The sequence below is a fragment of the Labrus mixtus genome, chromosome 1 (assembly GCF_963584025.1).
Source record: "Labrus mixtus chromosome 1, fLabMix1.1, whole genome shotgun sequence".
NCBI lineage: Eukaryota > Metazoa > Chordata > Actinopteri > Labriformes > Labridae > Labrus > Labrus mixtus.
Window position 1 is genome coordinate 31,946,185 of NC_083612.1, and position 17,395 is coordinate 31,963,579.

The 17,395-nt window shown below is 39.4% G+C and overlaps 1 protein-coding gene across 2 annotated transcripts in view; it reads right to left on the minus strand.

Moving 5' to 3' along the window:
• LOC132977574 (thrombospondin type-1 domain-containing protein 4-like) overlaps positions 1-17,395 on the minus strand; it is a 49,771-nt gene that overhangs the window by 6,691 nt on the left and 25,685 nt on the right. For both annotated transcript variants that reach the window (XM_061042265.1, XM_061042276.1), the window contains exons 8-13: positions 4,842-5,046; positions 2,724-2,899; positions 2,158-2,254; positions 1,754-1,951; positions 1,082-1,211; positions 306-510 (exon numbers count right to left, since the gene is read on the minus strand). In XM_061042265.1, coding sequence (XP_060898248.1) covers positions 306-510; positions 1,082-1,211; positions 1,754-1,951; positions 2,158-2,254; positions 2,724-2,899; positions 4,842-5,046 — 1,011 coding nt within the window. The remainder of the gene's footprint in view (positions 1-305; positions 511-1,081; positions 1,212-1,753; positions 1,952-2,157; positions 2,255-2,723; positions 2,900-4,841; positions 5,047-17,395) is intronic.

A 17,395-nucleotide genomic window follows, 5' to 3' on the forward strand; every position in this document is an offset into this window, starting at 1 on the left:
GCTGTCTGAGTCTGCCTTCTCACGAAAACAATTCCACAGGTGTGTGGTCAGACACAGCTCATTTACATTAAAAGCTAAAGATACAGAAACAGCCTGTTCTGAGCAGGGCTGAAATAGAGGGGTTTATAGTCATGATCAAATACAGGATCAGAGTGGATTTAGAACAAGAAACTTCATAGACAGGTTTTTGGGAGCTCTGAGGCTTAAACTTGTTGAAAAGGAGGATAATATGTGACCTTAAACTATATTAACTGAAGGGCAGAGAGATCAATGCAGTCACATTGTGACTGACAGCGGTCACTCACAGCGGTCCAATCGGAGCGGATCTGCCACTCGCTGCAGATCTTCAGCTGGCATGTACTGGTGATTTCGGGACGCTCTAAGTGTCGACAGTGGCTCGTGTGGACGTTGAGAGTGCGGTTGGCATAAATCTGCCGACAAAGGACCTGGCGGTGCTGCATCCCCAGGCCGCAGGTTTTACTGCACTCTGACCACTCTCCAATGTCCCAGCTGCTCAGGGGGAAAAGGCTTGATGTTAGAAAGGTATCCTTGGCAGTGTACATTGATTGATTTATGTATTTGTTTTGTTTTAATAATCATTTGTTTGTATAAATGTGTTTTCCATCATATGTAAAAATTAAATTGCAAAGGTTGTGTTCACATATGTTGCTTTCCTAACCCATGAACACAAGACAAATGATACATAAGCTGCAGAATCTCAAAGTTTAAGGAGTCAGTCTTAAAAGTACATCAACATTTTGGATTCAAATTGGCCCTCCAGGCCAATCACTTAGGGGCCCTGAGCTCCCAGCTCTGTTGTTGCTTTTTAAATCTGTGAGGGCAGATGACATTATTTGACACTAGTAGTCTCTAATGTGAAAAGTATCCACCAGTCGAGCTCTAAGTAGCATCTCCCATGTCTGATCCCTAAGGGACGAAGCTGCATTTACAGTAGATATAATACATATCCTGATCTTATAGGAAGATATGTTAATGCTTCAACTACAATGATGTGTATACTTAATGTAGCAGCATTCAGAAGTGTGCTCTTGTGTGAGATCAGAAGAGTGATGTTTCTCACAAGGCAGGGCAGGGCTGCAGGTTGCAGGCCTCTTCCTGAGGAGTCGGTCTGCTGCTGCTGTCACACAGAGTGTCTGACACCTGGACGTGGTTTACCCGGGAGACACATTGAAAGATGGAGTATCTGAACCCTGAGAAGCATACAAAGCAGATTTTAAGCTATTGTAATGAACTTTTAGTTGGTGTCTATTTGGCGCCCCCTGTGGACAAAGCAGTACCTTATCTCTTCACTGATCTCGTCCTGTGTACTGATAGTATTTGTGACAAATATTAGATTTTGCTTTCTTTTATCAGTCAAATGTATCAATCATTGTGTATATTTGTTGTGGGGGGAAAACATGTACAATATGACAGTTGTTACAGGTATTAATATAATGAAATAAAAATAGTCTGTCTTGTTCATGATTATCTTGTTTGCCTTTGTAGGTCACATAGAGGCATTAGTATTCCCTTCAGTCTGTTTCATGAACAGCTTCAAATTCAAGCACTAATTCCTAAAACTAAAATACAAAAAATGTTTTATGAATGTAGGATTAATCAAAACATTTAGTGACATTATAGGATTTTACACAACAGGCCTTTTGGTTTGCTTTCAATGTTTATGGTGTAAAAATGTATGCTTACTTTACTGTAGATAATCTGCAACTAGTAGTTCATAAACTGAACGACTAACCTTTCCCACATGAGGCGCTGCACTCTGTGGTTCCAGCCTGTTTCCAGTTGTACTCTCTCACACGTCTGGGAGGCTGTACGACGGGAACGTGGTTGTCAGGAAGACTAGGAGGAACCCTCCCCCCACCTGCAGGAGTTAAGTTTTCCTGGCGAGTGTTTGGGTGATGGTCGTATTCAGCTTGTACTTTTACAGCATTCCCTAAACCATGGAGATGTGAGATTAGACACACTAAGAAACATAGCTATAATACTAGATCAGTAGGGATGAAAAGATGCCTGGTTTGTTGGATAACTGTATATCTGCTAGTTAGTTTCTTCATCAATCTTACATCTATGAATTATTAATAATAAGGTTAATCTGATGTAAGAAATTATTTAAAGGGGAAGTACAGTGGGTCTTGTTACCTTCATGACTGTGATTTGGCTGCTGAGGGTCGACTGGTGTCTCAGAGGGTAGAACGTATTCATAGTGAATACCCGGGTTTGGCTGCTGGAAGATCATCTGAGGTAGAGTAAAAATATTAAAATAATACTTTCTTAAAAGTTTTAAATTCTGAAATGACAATCGTCATAAACATTTTTTGAATAAGTTTAGGACTCAATGACTTGTTTGAGTCTTCACTACCATCTTATGATGTTTATTAATTCATGGCCTTTTTAGTGTCAAATCAACAACACAGTAAGATATTCCTTAGAATGTGACTGCCTGTAAGTACAAAATTGTCATATATGGCGTCCTTTAAACAAATATAAGGCTTAAACACCCTGTCATTCTAATACGGCCACTTCTAGTTCAGAAAGCAGATGGCAACAACCCTTAAGTCAAAATCAAGTGTTGGAATTTGGATTACCAAACCAATGGAGGAGGTCAGTCACAGTGGCTACATCTACTTCTTATGTTCTGTCTATGACTCGACCTGACTTGAACAAACTCTACAAAGCACGACTAAAAGAGAAGGAGAGTGACTTACATAAACATCCAGGATCTCATTGGTGGGACCCTCAGCTAGAAAGGACTCCCCAGCTGTGCTCCGGATTTCATTAGGCCGTCGGTAGGTGAACATGGTCCCCGCTCCCTCGTACATCCCTGGTCGGTCTATCGCCCAGTTTCCATTAATGATGGATCTGCCTGATCGACTCCGGAGAGCTGGAGGATAGAGAGAGAATAACCATACAAACATCTCCAAAGTTTGGGCTCAGACAAAATTAAACATAACTACCAAACCTCTTCCATATCATTATTGCTTAATGTGCTATCAATTAGGCATAATGACAGCTGTGTAGATTTTTTCCACCCTAAAAGGTAAATCACAAAGCACAGGATCTGATTGTGCTGACAAATCTTTCATGCAAATGCTGTAACACATCCTCCAAAGATGTTTTCCACTGATTTCATGGATTAAGTACAAGAGGCCATTAGAAAAGCATTAGAAGTGTAACATTAGACGGGGTTGTAAAAGAGCGTTTGGACTACTAAAGCACATTAGTCATGCACAGCGTAGAACAGAGGGCTATTGAGAGAAAATCCAAGATGTGGTGAGGATACAGAAGGTGGCTCCTGCTGGATTCATGTTTTTTGTTTCATATTTTTGTTCACATTTTAAAATACTTTTAAACTATGCTTGGAATTTTGTACCTTTCCAATGAATTGAAAAAATAGTTTTAAGATGACTGTTTATTTTACTATCAAGGCTGTTTGACATTCTCTTGCATGAGGGGAGTAATTGTTTATGCATGATTTACTTCCACTGTCAAAATGATTTCTATAGTACAAGTATATAAATGTTTACTGAAAGAGAGGACGTCTTTACATAGCTCAGTGTACTTGTCTGTATATAAATGGTGGGCTCATGAAAGAAAGCGGGACATACTTGAAAACCAAGTACTTTGTATTTGAAAGGTTCTGAATCCATCCTTAGTGTTGTTAATTTTCCACACAGTGCTGAAATTCCTCACCTTAATTAAAAAGGCTGGCGAGGCTTTAGGGGTAAGATCCTCTAATGAAAGTGTGTTTATGCACTTTCCCTTGAGGGGAGAGACAGTGGGGGGAAATCAGGGCCGATCCTCTCGTCTTCTAAACCTACCGCATGGCTCTCATTAAACAATGTCTGACATTCCAGCAGCAGCTTCTGAAAATAATCCACCGCCGTGTCCCACTGTCGCAACTTTATTAAGTTGGCAATTATCTGGCCGATGCGGTACACTCAGAAGCTCCGGTGAAAGGCTGCTGCTCACTGCTGGGTGGTAGAGACCCTGAAAAAGTGACACCACCCACTGGTCCATCTGCCTTTTTAGACAAAGCAGCTGCTGCAACACAGCTAGAAGTAGAAGACCTGTCATATGTCCATGTACCAAACGACAATCCTATTTATCATCTTATCATTTTGATCCTTATCTTCCATGACCCTTCTTTTCACTGATGTCAAGACTTTAGATTTGTAATGTAATAATACAGGAAGTGCACAGAGATGATTATTTCTTCAACATGTGTTATGAGCAGTATGAAGCAGAGATCTGCAGTGGACTGCAATTGATGACACTATAGAGTTGGATGAAAACAGGAACTCTCGGTTTGCCAAGAGAAAGCTAAATTAGCTGTGACAGGACACACATTATCCAGCAAACGCTGCAAAGCCTCAAATCAAACGATATCTTCAGCAGAAAAACAAAGGGAGATGTTTTCCATTTTGAAGCCCTGCTGTCTGTTCAAACCATTTAACAACCGACGTCCTCTCAAACTAATCGATGCCAAAGAAGTATTAGTGTTTGATGATTTCATACAGATGCTGCACTTCACATCACTTTTTGTTGGATGAGCAGAGTTTCACAATCTTGAGTTCACTAACAAAATAAAAACTCTCAATCATAGTCACATTTAGTTTTGTTCTTTTGGTAATTGTGTCTTGAATCGTTCACCCAGATTTGAAACAGAAACAAAGACAGAAACCATAAAACCAATCCTTGGCAAGAAAACAGACGACCGCAGCTTGAACAAGCCTCACTTTCTCTGTTGTGAATCTACAAGTCTATCTGAAAACAGAACTGGTACTGTCGAGCACAGAATAAACATAAAAGTGTTTTTCCCCCACCTAAGTAGTTCCTGCTCTTCACCATTTCTGTGACGTTGATCTTGGTGGCTCCCTCTGGGATCTCTACTATCTTGTGGTAGCCGATCTTGGTTAAACTGTGTTTAAACACTCCAGAGACCAGCCTGCAGGTTGAGTTGTCGCCTCCACACACGCCACACTTGTCCATCACCTTTCCTGAACCGAGATACTCATCGCAGCCTAGACTCTGTAAACAGAAGAGAAAACACGACATTAAAGGGTGGATGTTATGATGTGTTGATTTTAAGGAGTTGAATATTGTTAGAATGTTGGATATTCATACTAAATGTGGGAAAAGTTTTAAATCAGTATGTAAAAGCAGGTCTGAGTTATCCCCCTGTCTTCAGAGCTCAGTCTGCAGGTTGCTCTGGTTGGAGGCAGGTTTTTTCTACCATGGTGATTTTGCATCATCACGGAGTCACAGAATTCCTTATATGGTCATATGCCAGGAAAAATAATACTGCATTCATGCGGTGTCGGACACATTGGAAAAACGAGTTTCCGAGTTGTAAAATGAACACCTGCTCAAGTCGGAACAACAACTGGGAAAATCGGAAAATTATTAGGCGTCTGACTTCCCGACTTGACGTCAGAATCATCATCAAATGGGGGGCAAAATATGTTTTGTCAATGTTAACCTACTTTTTATTAAAGGGATACTTCACCTGTTGAAACATGAATCTGTATTGACATTGGGTCATATATGTAGAAATGTGAAATACATTTTGAAGTTGGTGCCTTCTTGGTCAACAAAAGGCAGAAAGTGTCTTTTTGGCTCATGTGGATGAAAGACACCAAATCCCAGAATGCACAGTACCGCAGGCCACTCCCACTAAGGTCCTCTAGTTCAGAATCAGAATAAGAAATACTTTATTAATACCGGAGGGAAATTCGATCGTTACAGTTTCTCCAAAATATACAGTATAGCAGTAAAAATATAGTAATAAAAACATTTACAGACATATTTACTTCAACCCATAGGGCCATTTCCTCAACTGATTCAACTTTCTCCATAGAGCCTGTTAGCATAGCTTCCAAGCAATATGGCGGACGTTAAGTTTCGATTCTGGGAGTGAGTTCCCACCCACTGATCTGTGATTGGTCTGTAACTTCAGTGGTCGAAAATATGAGGAACTAGTGTTGTAGTTTCACCCCGCTAACCGCAACAGCTTCCACTGGAAGCTCCTTTTCAGACTCAGAAATACAAAGATTTCCCATCTCAGGGGGAAATGAGGGCGGGATGCACGCCCATTCAAAAATACTACCAGGTTTCTAATGATACAAAGCTTAATGCAAATGGGTGAAGTATCCCTTTAATTCACGTATTGCACATCAACTTTTTTTCCTAAGTATAACTTGTAACAGTTGCATTCCACAGATCTTCTTTGTAGTATCATCGCTGTGTTTTGCTGTTGTTACAACATTCCGACTTTCCGAACTGTAATCACATGAACACACTGAAGTCAGAAGAACGACTCCAACTCGGAAACTTGAAGCCCCAGAGCAGCACATGAATGCAGCATAAGACAATGACATGTCTAACTTCCCATGGTTCAGGACAGGTGGCTAATCAGATGAAAGTGGGTTTCTAAGGAGGGGGCCTTAAAGAGATTCTAATCACCTGAGTCAAAGAGAGCCTGAACTAAGTGTTTTCACAGAAACCAGGATGAGATAAACAAGAAGCTGTTTCAAGATTAAATCATACTGTGTTGCTACAGAGGTTTCAAAGAGTAAAAGAAGTGTTGAAGCACTGTATAGTCTCGCGGTTACAGTATGTCCTGCCTCCCATGTCATGGGTTATAGTGCTTGTCGCAGCAGCACTATAACCCATCAGTTATCCTATCAAATAAAGGCAAAATGTCCCAAAAAATATAACTTAAATAAATTAAGAAGTGTGTTTTTTTGTCAGAGTGCACATTGTAGCTGAAGAAGGAAGTATTCACTCGGTTGACTTGATGTGTGCAGGTTTATAGACTGGGCTAATTAGGCTTAAAAGATTATATTTACTCAGCTAAGCCAAGTTGTATGTGTAAAAAGAACTTCATAAACACAAATCATAAAGTACAATAATAGAATAACTTATATGCGTAACATGTTTCATTCCAGACGCATTCTTTCGGGGTGACTTTAAACTGAACGTAATTTCCTTCCTTAACACTCTAGGCTATGAGTTTTCTATACCGCACTGGTGGCAATGAATAACAGGAAACCCGGGCACAGTAAAAATAGAACAGTTCAAATCAGCAGTCCATAAAGGCACTCAAACCAGCAGTAAAAGCAACTCACTGTGCAAACAGGTGGTTGAGCAGCCAAAACTGGTCCCACTGAGGTACCACATACTCATACATACTGGGCTGTGATGACTGGAGTGCCAGGGTAAGTCCCGAACAGACCACAGCTGCCAACAAATAAACCAACATCATAGGGTGCACATCATAGGGGGGGATTATGTATGCCAGTATGCCTCGCCTCCTGCTTGGCTTGCACGTGGATTCCCGGACTGAATCTGACATATGCCTCTTGTGATGCAAATATATTTCCCACAGAGATAACACATGGACTGGCTTTTAGCTCTACAGATGGCCCAGAGGTGCCAAACCTTTCTCTAAAGATAAATTACATAAACACAGTCACAGGAAGGTAAAATGGTCATCTCCATGGGTTGCCTGTACCTGCAGCAGACTTACAGTTTCGAAGGGATGAAAAGTGGAATAGATGGAGGTAGTGCTGAAAGGGAAGGAGGGGGAAAAAGCACTTGGGGAAAACTCAAGAGTAGAGTCTGGCTCTCTCCCACCCGTAGCAGCTCGTTCAATTCGGAGCCAAAACAAACATGAAGTGGCTGCTTCCACACAGGAAATAAGTGATGAGCGCGAAGAGTAGCAAGCTATAAGAGAGCTGAAAAAAAAACTGCTTGTGCAGTCAGGGAGTGTTGCAGGGCAAAAATCACCAAACGTAACACAGTAACATTCAAGGCTGAGTTTTAATAAATAATAGTGAATCCAACTGTGAACACTACACTACAGCATGTATGCATTCTAAAACACATTTAAGGATGTTTTGACATGCCGAAAAAAGTCCACCGTGGAAAACAAACTAAAATTCAGTCGACGGGAAGAATTAATGACATGACTACCAATGAATATCTCCTCCACGTCTCCATTTTCACCATAAACCCCTTCAAACTAAAACAACACCATTATACAGCTTGACAGCCTTTGCCTGAAAAAGGGAAAAATGTTCCTCTCGTAAAACAGATGCTGACATGATGAGAGGTTATCTGTGTCCATTTGGCATGGGGAAATGTCTGAATGAACACATTTCAATGTAGAAGTGGAGAGTAAGCAAGAAATGTATCGTCCCTTATCAGAATTTTCAAACTAATAACATCTGACCGTGGATGTAAAAACACAAAAGGGTCTTCATTCTTCACAGACAGGTGAACGCTAAGAGATTCTTTAGCCTACAACCCTCGCAGCTTTTTTTTTCTAAACTGTGTCAAGGACACAAAAGCATACATGCCACTGCAAATCTTCCAGATGTGGTCATTAGATGCAAGATCATATGCACACACAAAAACAACAGAAAAAATGTTTAAAAAAATATTTTGACATTTCAAATTTTTAGTTTGCAATTTCTCCACATCGATAACCAAACAGACAAACAGTCCATGCACCCAGATTCTGAAGCACGCTGGCAGCATTAGAGGGTTAAGGGATGATTTGATGTAAAGTGATTTGGACAGTTGCACAATTTAAATCACAAAAACTGTCAAGAGTAACTTTCTGCCTTGCAGTAGCATGCTGCACATTAACTAACATCATAATGTGCCTCTGAAAAATCCCACAAAGTGTCACATCTGCCCTCCAGGCTCACTCTGACAAATGTGACCTTAACTGTGAACTCTTCAAACTGAGGTGTTGCTGGCGTGACGACACAAAAAGACTCCCTAAATCGTCACCATAGGGGATAAAACGCAAATCTGATTGTGGTTGATAAAAGAGGGGTCGGTCCTGAAATGTAAGACTTATTACTGAGAGTTTTTCCCACTTCTCTCTGTGGGTGGTTTGTGCCATCTGGTGCGGGAAATCACCCTGTTTTCAGTGGAATTATGGCAGGATTTTGAAAAAGTGGCTTCATCTGGAAATGGTTACTAGTGTCAGGACTTTGGAATCGATTTCCAGTCAACCTGCGAACACTGAAAAACAACGTCATTTAAAGTTAGTCAGAGCAGCTGGGTTAAAGTCATGCAAGGTTTTTCTTACAAACTGAACTCAACACATAGACAAAGTCACCAGGGATCTATTCTTCTCCCACAGAAACAATAAGATAATTAGAATAAGACACCCTGAGAGGTGAGTTTTAGTGTCCCCCAGGCCATAGTTCAGTCATGTCAACGCCTAAGGTCACCATGGCAGTTTTAATTGTTAAATACTGACATTAAATTTGGGCAAAGACTCTTCAGAAATGACGATGCACAGGAGTCAGAGTTTAGATTTTTAGCCATAAACCAAATGTTGACACAGAAAACGAGCATGCTTGATCCTACAGTGGAAAAAAAGCAAGTCATTTTAACTAATATCTGGGGTCATGTGAATTCAAGGACCGTAAAAATAGAAGGATTTAGTGTCAAACTATTTTACTTAACCTCCTAAGTCTTCCACTTCCTCTGTCACAAGGCTTTTGGCACGGCCACTGTAAGTCTAAGAAAGCGTTATTTTCAGGGGAGGTTGTACGAAAAAGTGTGGTACTAAAAAAGATGGATGACTCTTTCAGTGATATCAGATGATTAGACTTAACTGTGACCAAAATAAGTGATTATGATGAGATAAAAATACTTTATTTCAGTACAAAATTTAAATGTAATTCAAGTGAAAAACACAAAGTCAAAGAAAGTCAGAATGATGTGATCAAATGTCTTCAAAATTACATTAAATGTGACAATAATGAGATGAAGATAATAAGTTAGAAAATGAGAGCTAAAATAAGTTATCACCTGTCATCTCATATTCATGTTACTGTGGGGATATATTTATTACTGAGTAGAAGATGTTAACTTGTTTTTCTTTTAAAGTTCACGGCAGAAACAGTCCTCCACGATCTTTAAAAATAACAGTTAGATTATGAAGCATTATTTATGATTATGAAGCAACATTTGAGACCACTTGGTTTGGGCCTCCTGGTTACAGTGAACAAGCTATAAACACATCTTGAAGACATTAAACTCTCATGTTGTCATCTCCACATCCACAAATACCTGACTCCTCTGCCGCTGAACTTCACCTGATAGTAGTCTCTATTACTAGATTTATGCTTTTGGAAGCCGAATATGTCGGAGAGGGACAAAATGTTAAGTGTTGGAAAAGGTCTGGTTTCCATTTTGTAGTCCGAGAAGTACTGTTGACTGGTGTTTAAGTGAGCATTGGTTATATGCAGGAAATACCGTCCATGTGGAGAGCAGAGGAGGCTGGCACATTGGTCATAATGCAATCATAAAACCCAACAGCAGTCATCTTTTATTGATCTTGATAAACAGACTTCCTGTGCCGTCTCAAACTGCTAAAAATTAAAAGTGAATGGCCAAGAAGTCTTTGCCCAGCATTAGTAATTGCTAAAATTGAAACCCAAAAAAACTAGCTCCCAGGAGCTGTATCATCATGACCTCGTCAGACGATAGCCAATGGGTTTGACCAGCTGGTCCCTTACTGTGCAACTATTTTTTGCTGAAATTGACTGCCTGTCACTGAAAACTTGGTTTGTATCAGCCATAATGTTAACGCTGCAGAATGTAAAATGGAAACAATGAGCTCAGGGACAGTAAAACGTCGGTGCTACCCAAATAAAAACTGATTGATAGACTGACTGATTGGTTGACTAAAATTCTCTTCTTTCAAAGTTCAAATCTTTGTGTGTTTTCCACTATGAGCACCATATCTAACAAAATAACTTATCATTTTATGGATTTATGCAACTTCTAAGGGGATAAACTGACAAGCCAATCAAAACGGTCGGTTATGTTAACAGACAACATACAAAGCATGCATGTCTTTACAAAATCCCATAATGCACATAAAACACATTGAGACAAACTGTAACCATTCTGAAAACCAATTCTGAAAAAGGCCACAAACTAAATATGGAATTTCATACTTCAGGCCAGATCTTGATCTGTCTGTCAAGAGTATTAGTACATATTTTTCCTATACTGTTGTTCCACTGGCATGTGTACACAGACGTCTCTCTTCAACAGAAGATGAAGTGGAAGACAGTAACTAATCTAAACTTATATCAGAGAGTTGTGGGAAGCCTTGGCTAATATCAGACATTTGTATCATTTCTTGTTGTTACTATCTACAGTTGTACAGGCACTACATCCCTTCCAGACAACTCTGGCATTATGTTACAATTGCTTTGCAATAAAAGTGCTTTCATCCATATAGGAGGTTCATGGCTTCAGACTCTTTCCTTCGATGCTACTCTGAATTAAAGCTAATGCTCAGAATGATATCATGGTTAAAATTCACAGCAGTGGTAAACACAACATGCAGGCTTTCACTCTTCTCTGGTAAATTAAGTTTGAGATGTGGTGGAAAAAAAGACTCAACATGAAACTGGAATGTCTCAGAGCAGAAGACAGTATAACTGTGTTTGTGTACTGTACATGAACTCTGTTGGTTTAAAGGCTTTATATGTGATTTTTTGATCCAGCAGATGTCGCCCTTGAGCACCAGCATGAAACCAAAACAACTCGCGGTGCATTGTCGTGTTAGCATGCTAATGCTAGCGATCTTTATTATGCTCGTATCTTCACACTTCATGTAAATTTACCTGAAATGAGCGTGATCTAGAAACGCAGTTAAGCAGTGAGTACAGTATGTTATTCTTCTTTTCTCTAGTCCCTCAATTAAACAACTTTTATAAGCGGCCGGCCGTCCTGGCGATGTAAACAAACTGAAGCTACGGCTAGGAAAGCTCTGAAAACATCACAGACAGTGGGACTCGGGTGTTACACCCATTGTAGACAGTCATGACTCACAGAGTTATTTTCAGAGGATATACTTGATTTCTATTACATTTAAGTCGGATATTAAGCCGGAGGTTCAAATGTTGTGTGAGGTTTTATCAGACAGGGATTATTTGTGTCTCCACCAGGTGAAGTATTAGGCCTCACTATCTGAATGTGACCAGCTGTCTGAGGCAATTTACACAAAATACATCAGAACACAATCAATTATGTATCAAGCTGTATGCTGGATGTATCTTTAGTTTTGGCTTAAACTTCACTGGTCTGGTTATACATCACATTTAAAATGACATTTTAGACATCTAACAGATATTTTTAACAGCTGGTAATATACTAACATTCAAACAACTGAGACAAAGTAGATGCAACATTTTTTACACAGATAACATAGCAGCGAAGCAGCATGACAAAATTAAAACATGGAAACATTGAAAACATTATAAGAGGCAAGATTTTCTCTCTTGTGCACTGGCTATTGTTAACAGTCTGAGTAGCAACATGAAGCTGAAATGAAACTAAGTTAGAGTAGAGAGGACATCATCTTCTGGATTGTTATCCTGGCCAGAGTGAAGCTTACTTTTTAAAGATTAAGATAATTGTCATTGATTGTCATCAGACATTACCTGATTGTTGGATTGCAAACACGGGCAAACAATCCACAACGGCCGAAGCGATTTGCATTAGTAAAACCATGCAGCAAATTCAGGAAAGATGCTAATTTGAAAACTCGGTCAGTGGAACATTTAGTTTATTGGAAAGAGAGTGTGAGGGAGATCTGAAGTAAGTAAGGTTAGATTTGAAAGTGGCAAAGTTTGCCGGCCGAGTGTCACTCTGACACACGGATGAGGGAGCAGAGTGGGCTTTCTTTCAGACCAGCCCCGGGAAGCCTTGAGCCAGCGCTAGCTAGCTGCTAACTTAGCTCTGTCACTTATAGCCCCCTTTACTCAGAGCCTGAAGCTGGGTAGTACAGCCAATCAAACCACTAGCTGTCCGGCTAACTGTCCGTAGCTCACGGATTTAACACATCCCAGTAACTTCATCTTTCTTACTCTGTCCGGTGTATGGCTTCAAACACAGGGGATATAACTGATTACAACTCAAACTAGCACAGGAGCTGTGAAATGTTAGGCAGGTGGTCCTATATGCGCGACTGACTTAAGCTACACCTAGCAGTGGGTACTTTAGCAGAGCTATAAATTTGAAACTATTTCTTCATTAAAGATTTGTAGTGTTTTGAACATGTTTGTATTCTGCACAGTCGACTGTGAGGCATGGCCTGGAGAGACTCTTCTCCGGTGGCGTTTATCATTCTGTGATCTTATAATTAAATTCACTTCCCTGTATCACTAGCACTTTCTAAACTGTTTCAGTGAGAGCCCCTACAGGCCTGTAGCACTTCCCTTGAAGTTTCCTTTGCAGCTTTTTTAGTCTTTTCCTGAAAGTGTGTTTTTAATTTCACACCATAAATGTAATGGAACTGCACTTGCAGTTAATGCAGATGTTTGCCTTTTGCAGCACTTTTTTTATTTGCAGTGTGTTCCCCTAGTTGCATTTGTTTTGAATTTATGCATGTATTATCTAGTGCATCACTTCTGAATTGGCTGCATGTTTTCCCTAATTTAAAACATTTTGGACAATGCCGATTCTTTTCCCTTTTCACTCACCATAACAGGCATAACAGCCAGCTCAATATGCCTGACAAAAACATTCAGACAACAAACATCACATCAAAGATCAACGTATCCTGACAGACGCAGCTAAATGCAAAGTCAGTAACTGGCTGTCAATTCCCATTAAACAGAGCAACAAGCCCAGCTTGACTCTGTCCTCAAGTTGGAACAAAGTCGATACCAAAGCTGCTCCAAACTTAGACGGTTACTTACATTATCAACATAACTTTGGGCATTTCCATCTGTATAAAAGCAGCTTTTGATCGTAGTTAGGAGTAAATTTTCTGGTCGGAACCAGAAATGACACAGGACAACTGGATCGTCTACAAGCTGTTGTTCAAAGTCTCAATGAAATACAGGAGGAGATTAAGAGTAGAAAGGGTTTTTTTTTAATGGATGAAGGGATGTTTTCTTAGTCTGGAGACTGTGCAGTGGTTGAGCCCTCCTCTAAGACTGAATCCACATGAACCCCACGTTGGCTGAGGCTCTCATCCAACCCAAACCTAACCTGTGTCCTAGAGGTTTAATGCTGACCGCGAAAAGAAAACATAAAAGAAAATGTGAGACATGGACTTTTTTGAAAGGTACTTTACTATTAAGACTTATGGATTTAAAAAAATACATATGTATAGAATTTCCATTTAAATTATGTGGGTTGTCATCTCACTCATGCCACCAGACAGTGTTTTTTTCCCCGTGTGGGTCATTAGAGCAACACCTCGTGATAAATCTGTGGGAAAAAAGGCATTAGATGATCTACACTCTTACTGCAAAAATGTATCCCAGGATAGAAGTAGCACCATATCTTAAAACATATTTATGAGTGTGGGGTTAGAGGGGGGCTGTTTGTTGAACACATTAGGGATTTCTGCAGCTATTTACACGTGAAAAGGTTTTTAATGTTCTTTGGCAAAAAGCCGAAAAAGTTATTATGACTTAGTCAGCTGTGACACAGCAGCTCACCTGGAAACGTAATTAGCCATAGTTTGGCTTCCAGGTGAAGAATATCGAGGCAACATCTCCCCAATGACAAAGAATTTATAGTGGAAGTGACCTCATACCATGATGCGTCTGGAAATGGCATAACTGAAATCTTGTAAACATCCAAAAGACAAAAAAATAAAGTAAGATTTGAATTAATTACAGACTTAAAATAAGGTTTAGCCCAGGATGGAATGACATTATGGCAGGACCGGCATCTGCCTCCCACATGCTGGGATGCCGAGGATCATGAAATGGTTTTAATGAGCGGGGACAGACGAAGCTGCTTTTACTTCAGTCAGCACTTCAAACACATCTGTATCTGTGAACGCCACACTGCCATCAAGTTCACGTGGGACTTTCTTACTAATAAACTGACTCAACCGCTGACTATACATCCTGTTAAATTCAAAATATGAGAGACATTTCCTCTTGGATTACACAGGATATGACTGGGATCACAACTATTACTGGTATTGATTTTCAGAATCTTGAATGCAAACATTAAAGGAATGTTTTGTGGCTTTAATAAGTTGACTTTTTATATCTAACACAACTGAGGTTTTAGCTTTGTGCACCCCTCATTAAATACTGATCGTTCAATCATAAAACTTGTTACTTAGCAAGCTGTGGGTTCCTCTACATGTTGAGGTGATGTGCATGGACCTGCAGTGAGAGAAATAATCTGAATTTGAAGAGGTAGGGTGAAAATGTTGTTTTATTCTTTCAAAACCAAACACCAGGGCAAACATTAAAGGAATGTCTTCTCTGTGTTAAATTACAACCATTAGCTAACTTAATAGTAGCTACACAGTGTTACTTTCAAGAACAAGAACCAGCTTCATTCAGTTTTAATGCTGGAACAGTATCTGAAACAAACTCCTAAAACTACAGGTCGGCTTAAACGGTCCGTTCTTTTAATTCAAAGTTGAAGACTTACCTGTTTACAGCCGCCTGTTATTAAAATAATGTCATAAATTCGTCATGATGCCTTTAATGTCTTGTGTAAAGCACTTTGATTCCCCTGATATGTGCTATAGATAAACTCGCCTTGCATTATTCATACTATAGTTAAAGTACACTGGTTAGTATATCCCATTAGTGCTGATACTGCTTCTGGATCCTGTAAGAGTTGAGGCATGTTTAGCAGCTCTGATGTAAGATAAACACAGTCAGAATAAAGGGATCTTATCATCTATATCTAAGTGTAATACCAGAAGGACTTTACACTTAGATAACACGTTTTTTTTTCTTTATGTCTATGTCTATGATTCTGTTCTTTTCCCGGGACATGCAGCATTGTGGGCCGGGTCTTTCATCACAATATCACATGCATTATTAAGTAAACATTATAGTCCCCATGAAATCGAACTTGGAGAGTATCTACTGTATCTTACTGCTGTGTCGTGATGCATTTCCTACCGAAACAGGATGTAATCTCAAAATGGAAGGCGGGACATGAAGTTGGGATGAATTTGATTGAATCTTTGACAAAGCTTTTTAATTGGCTCAAAATCAGTAAATTCCCCTGGATGCCGGATGACTCATCGGACATTTGATACTCTTTACACGCAGAGATAATCAGTTAATTTGATGTAAAATTCAGTGAGTGATCATGCTTAACTGAAAAATTTGGCAGATAAGTGAGCATTTTAGGAATGCTGAATTAAAACTGTGGACCCAACTAGAGTTTGTCTTAAAAAAAACAAGCAATACTGTATGAAAGCTTGAAATGGAGCTAGCTTTGGCTAAGCTAACTTGCCTGATAACACCCATTAACAATAAAGCATTAAAAAAAAAAGAAATTCACCAAATTCCCTAAAATTGCTTCCGAATTGTGCACAAAACCCAGAAAGAAAGATGATATGTGTTCCATTTCACCTTTCGTCCCATAGTTTGGCTATTTGATTATTTTGAAACTGTTACACTTACTGGTTTTTATCTAACTCTGGATTTGATTAACATAAAAAAAATATACAGATTTGAAAACAATCTCTCTTTTGGACCAGTGTGCATCATGTTATTTACCCAGAAGTCGTATCAACACAGATTGTTCACCATGTCAATTGACCTTTAAGTCTGGAGCTTCTTTCTGGGCTCAACACTTTGAGAGATCTACTTTTGAATACAGCTACCCAAAAGCACTAACACAAAGAATAGGGAGTAGGAAATAGTCATTAGTATAACCTACATCAATTTGTGAAATATGAGAGATGTGTCATTGATGTAAATGTTCTATGTTTTAATTATTTTCATCAAAAGGCGTTGAGAAATGTGATTCAGCGGAACTAACTTGATTTAGCTTTTGCCATATCCTTAAATAAAATGTACCATTACAACATACAATAGTGTTCATTGGACTGTGTCTATAAAGCAGACGGCACAAAGGGGACTCAGTTTTTTTTAGTGGATGTAAGATGTGACCAACAATTATAAACTAGCAGGGTTATTCAGTTTGTTACTCTCCTTCAATTACAGTTCAGGCTCTGTTATCATTGGAATAAAAAACTAGACATAAAGGGCTTTTATAACCACAAATAGAAACACAAGTTCTCGTGTTTTGGATCGTAATCACTCAGTTTTCCACTCTCCACAACAGAGGGTTTCATGAAATCATAGCAACATGTGTCAAACCAAAATGGGAACACAGTCAAGCTGTGGTTATTTACTGTAACAAAGGAAAGGACGAGGACTCAACCATTGGGGGTTGTGATGGTTCCAACCAATTTAAAATTATATTATATTCAAGTCTGAGCATTTTTAGACTGGTAAACAAAAAACAGGTTATTGTCTTGTATGTATGTAAGTAAGTAAACATTTTTTTTTTTTTTTTTTAGAGCACCTTCCAAGAGCAGACGTAACAA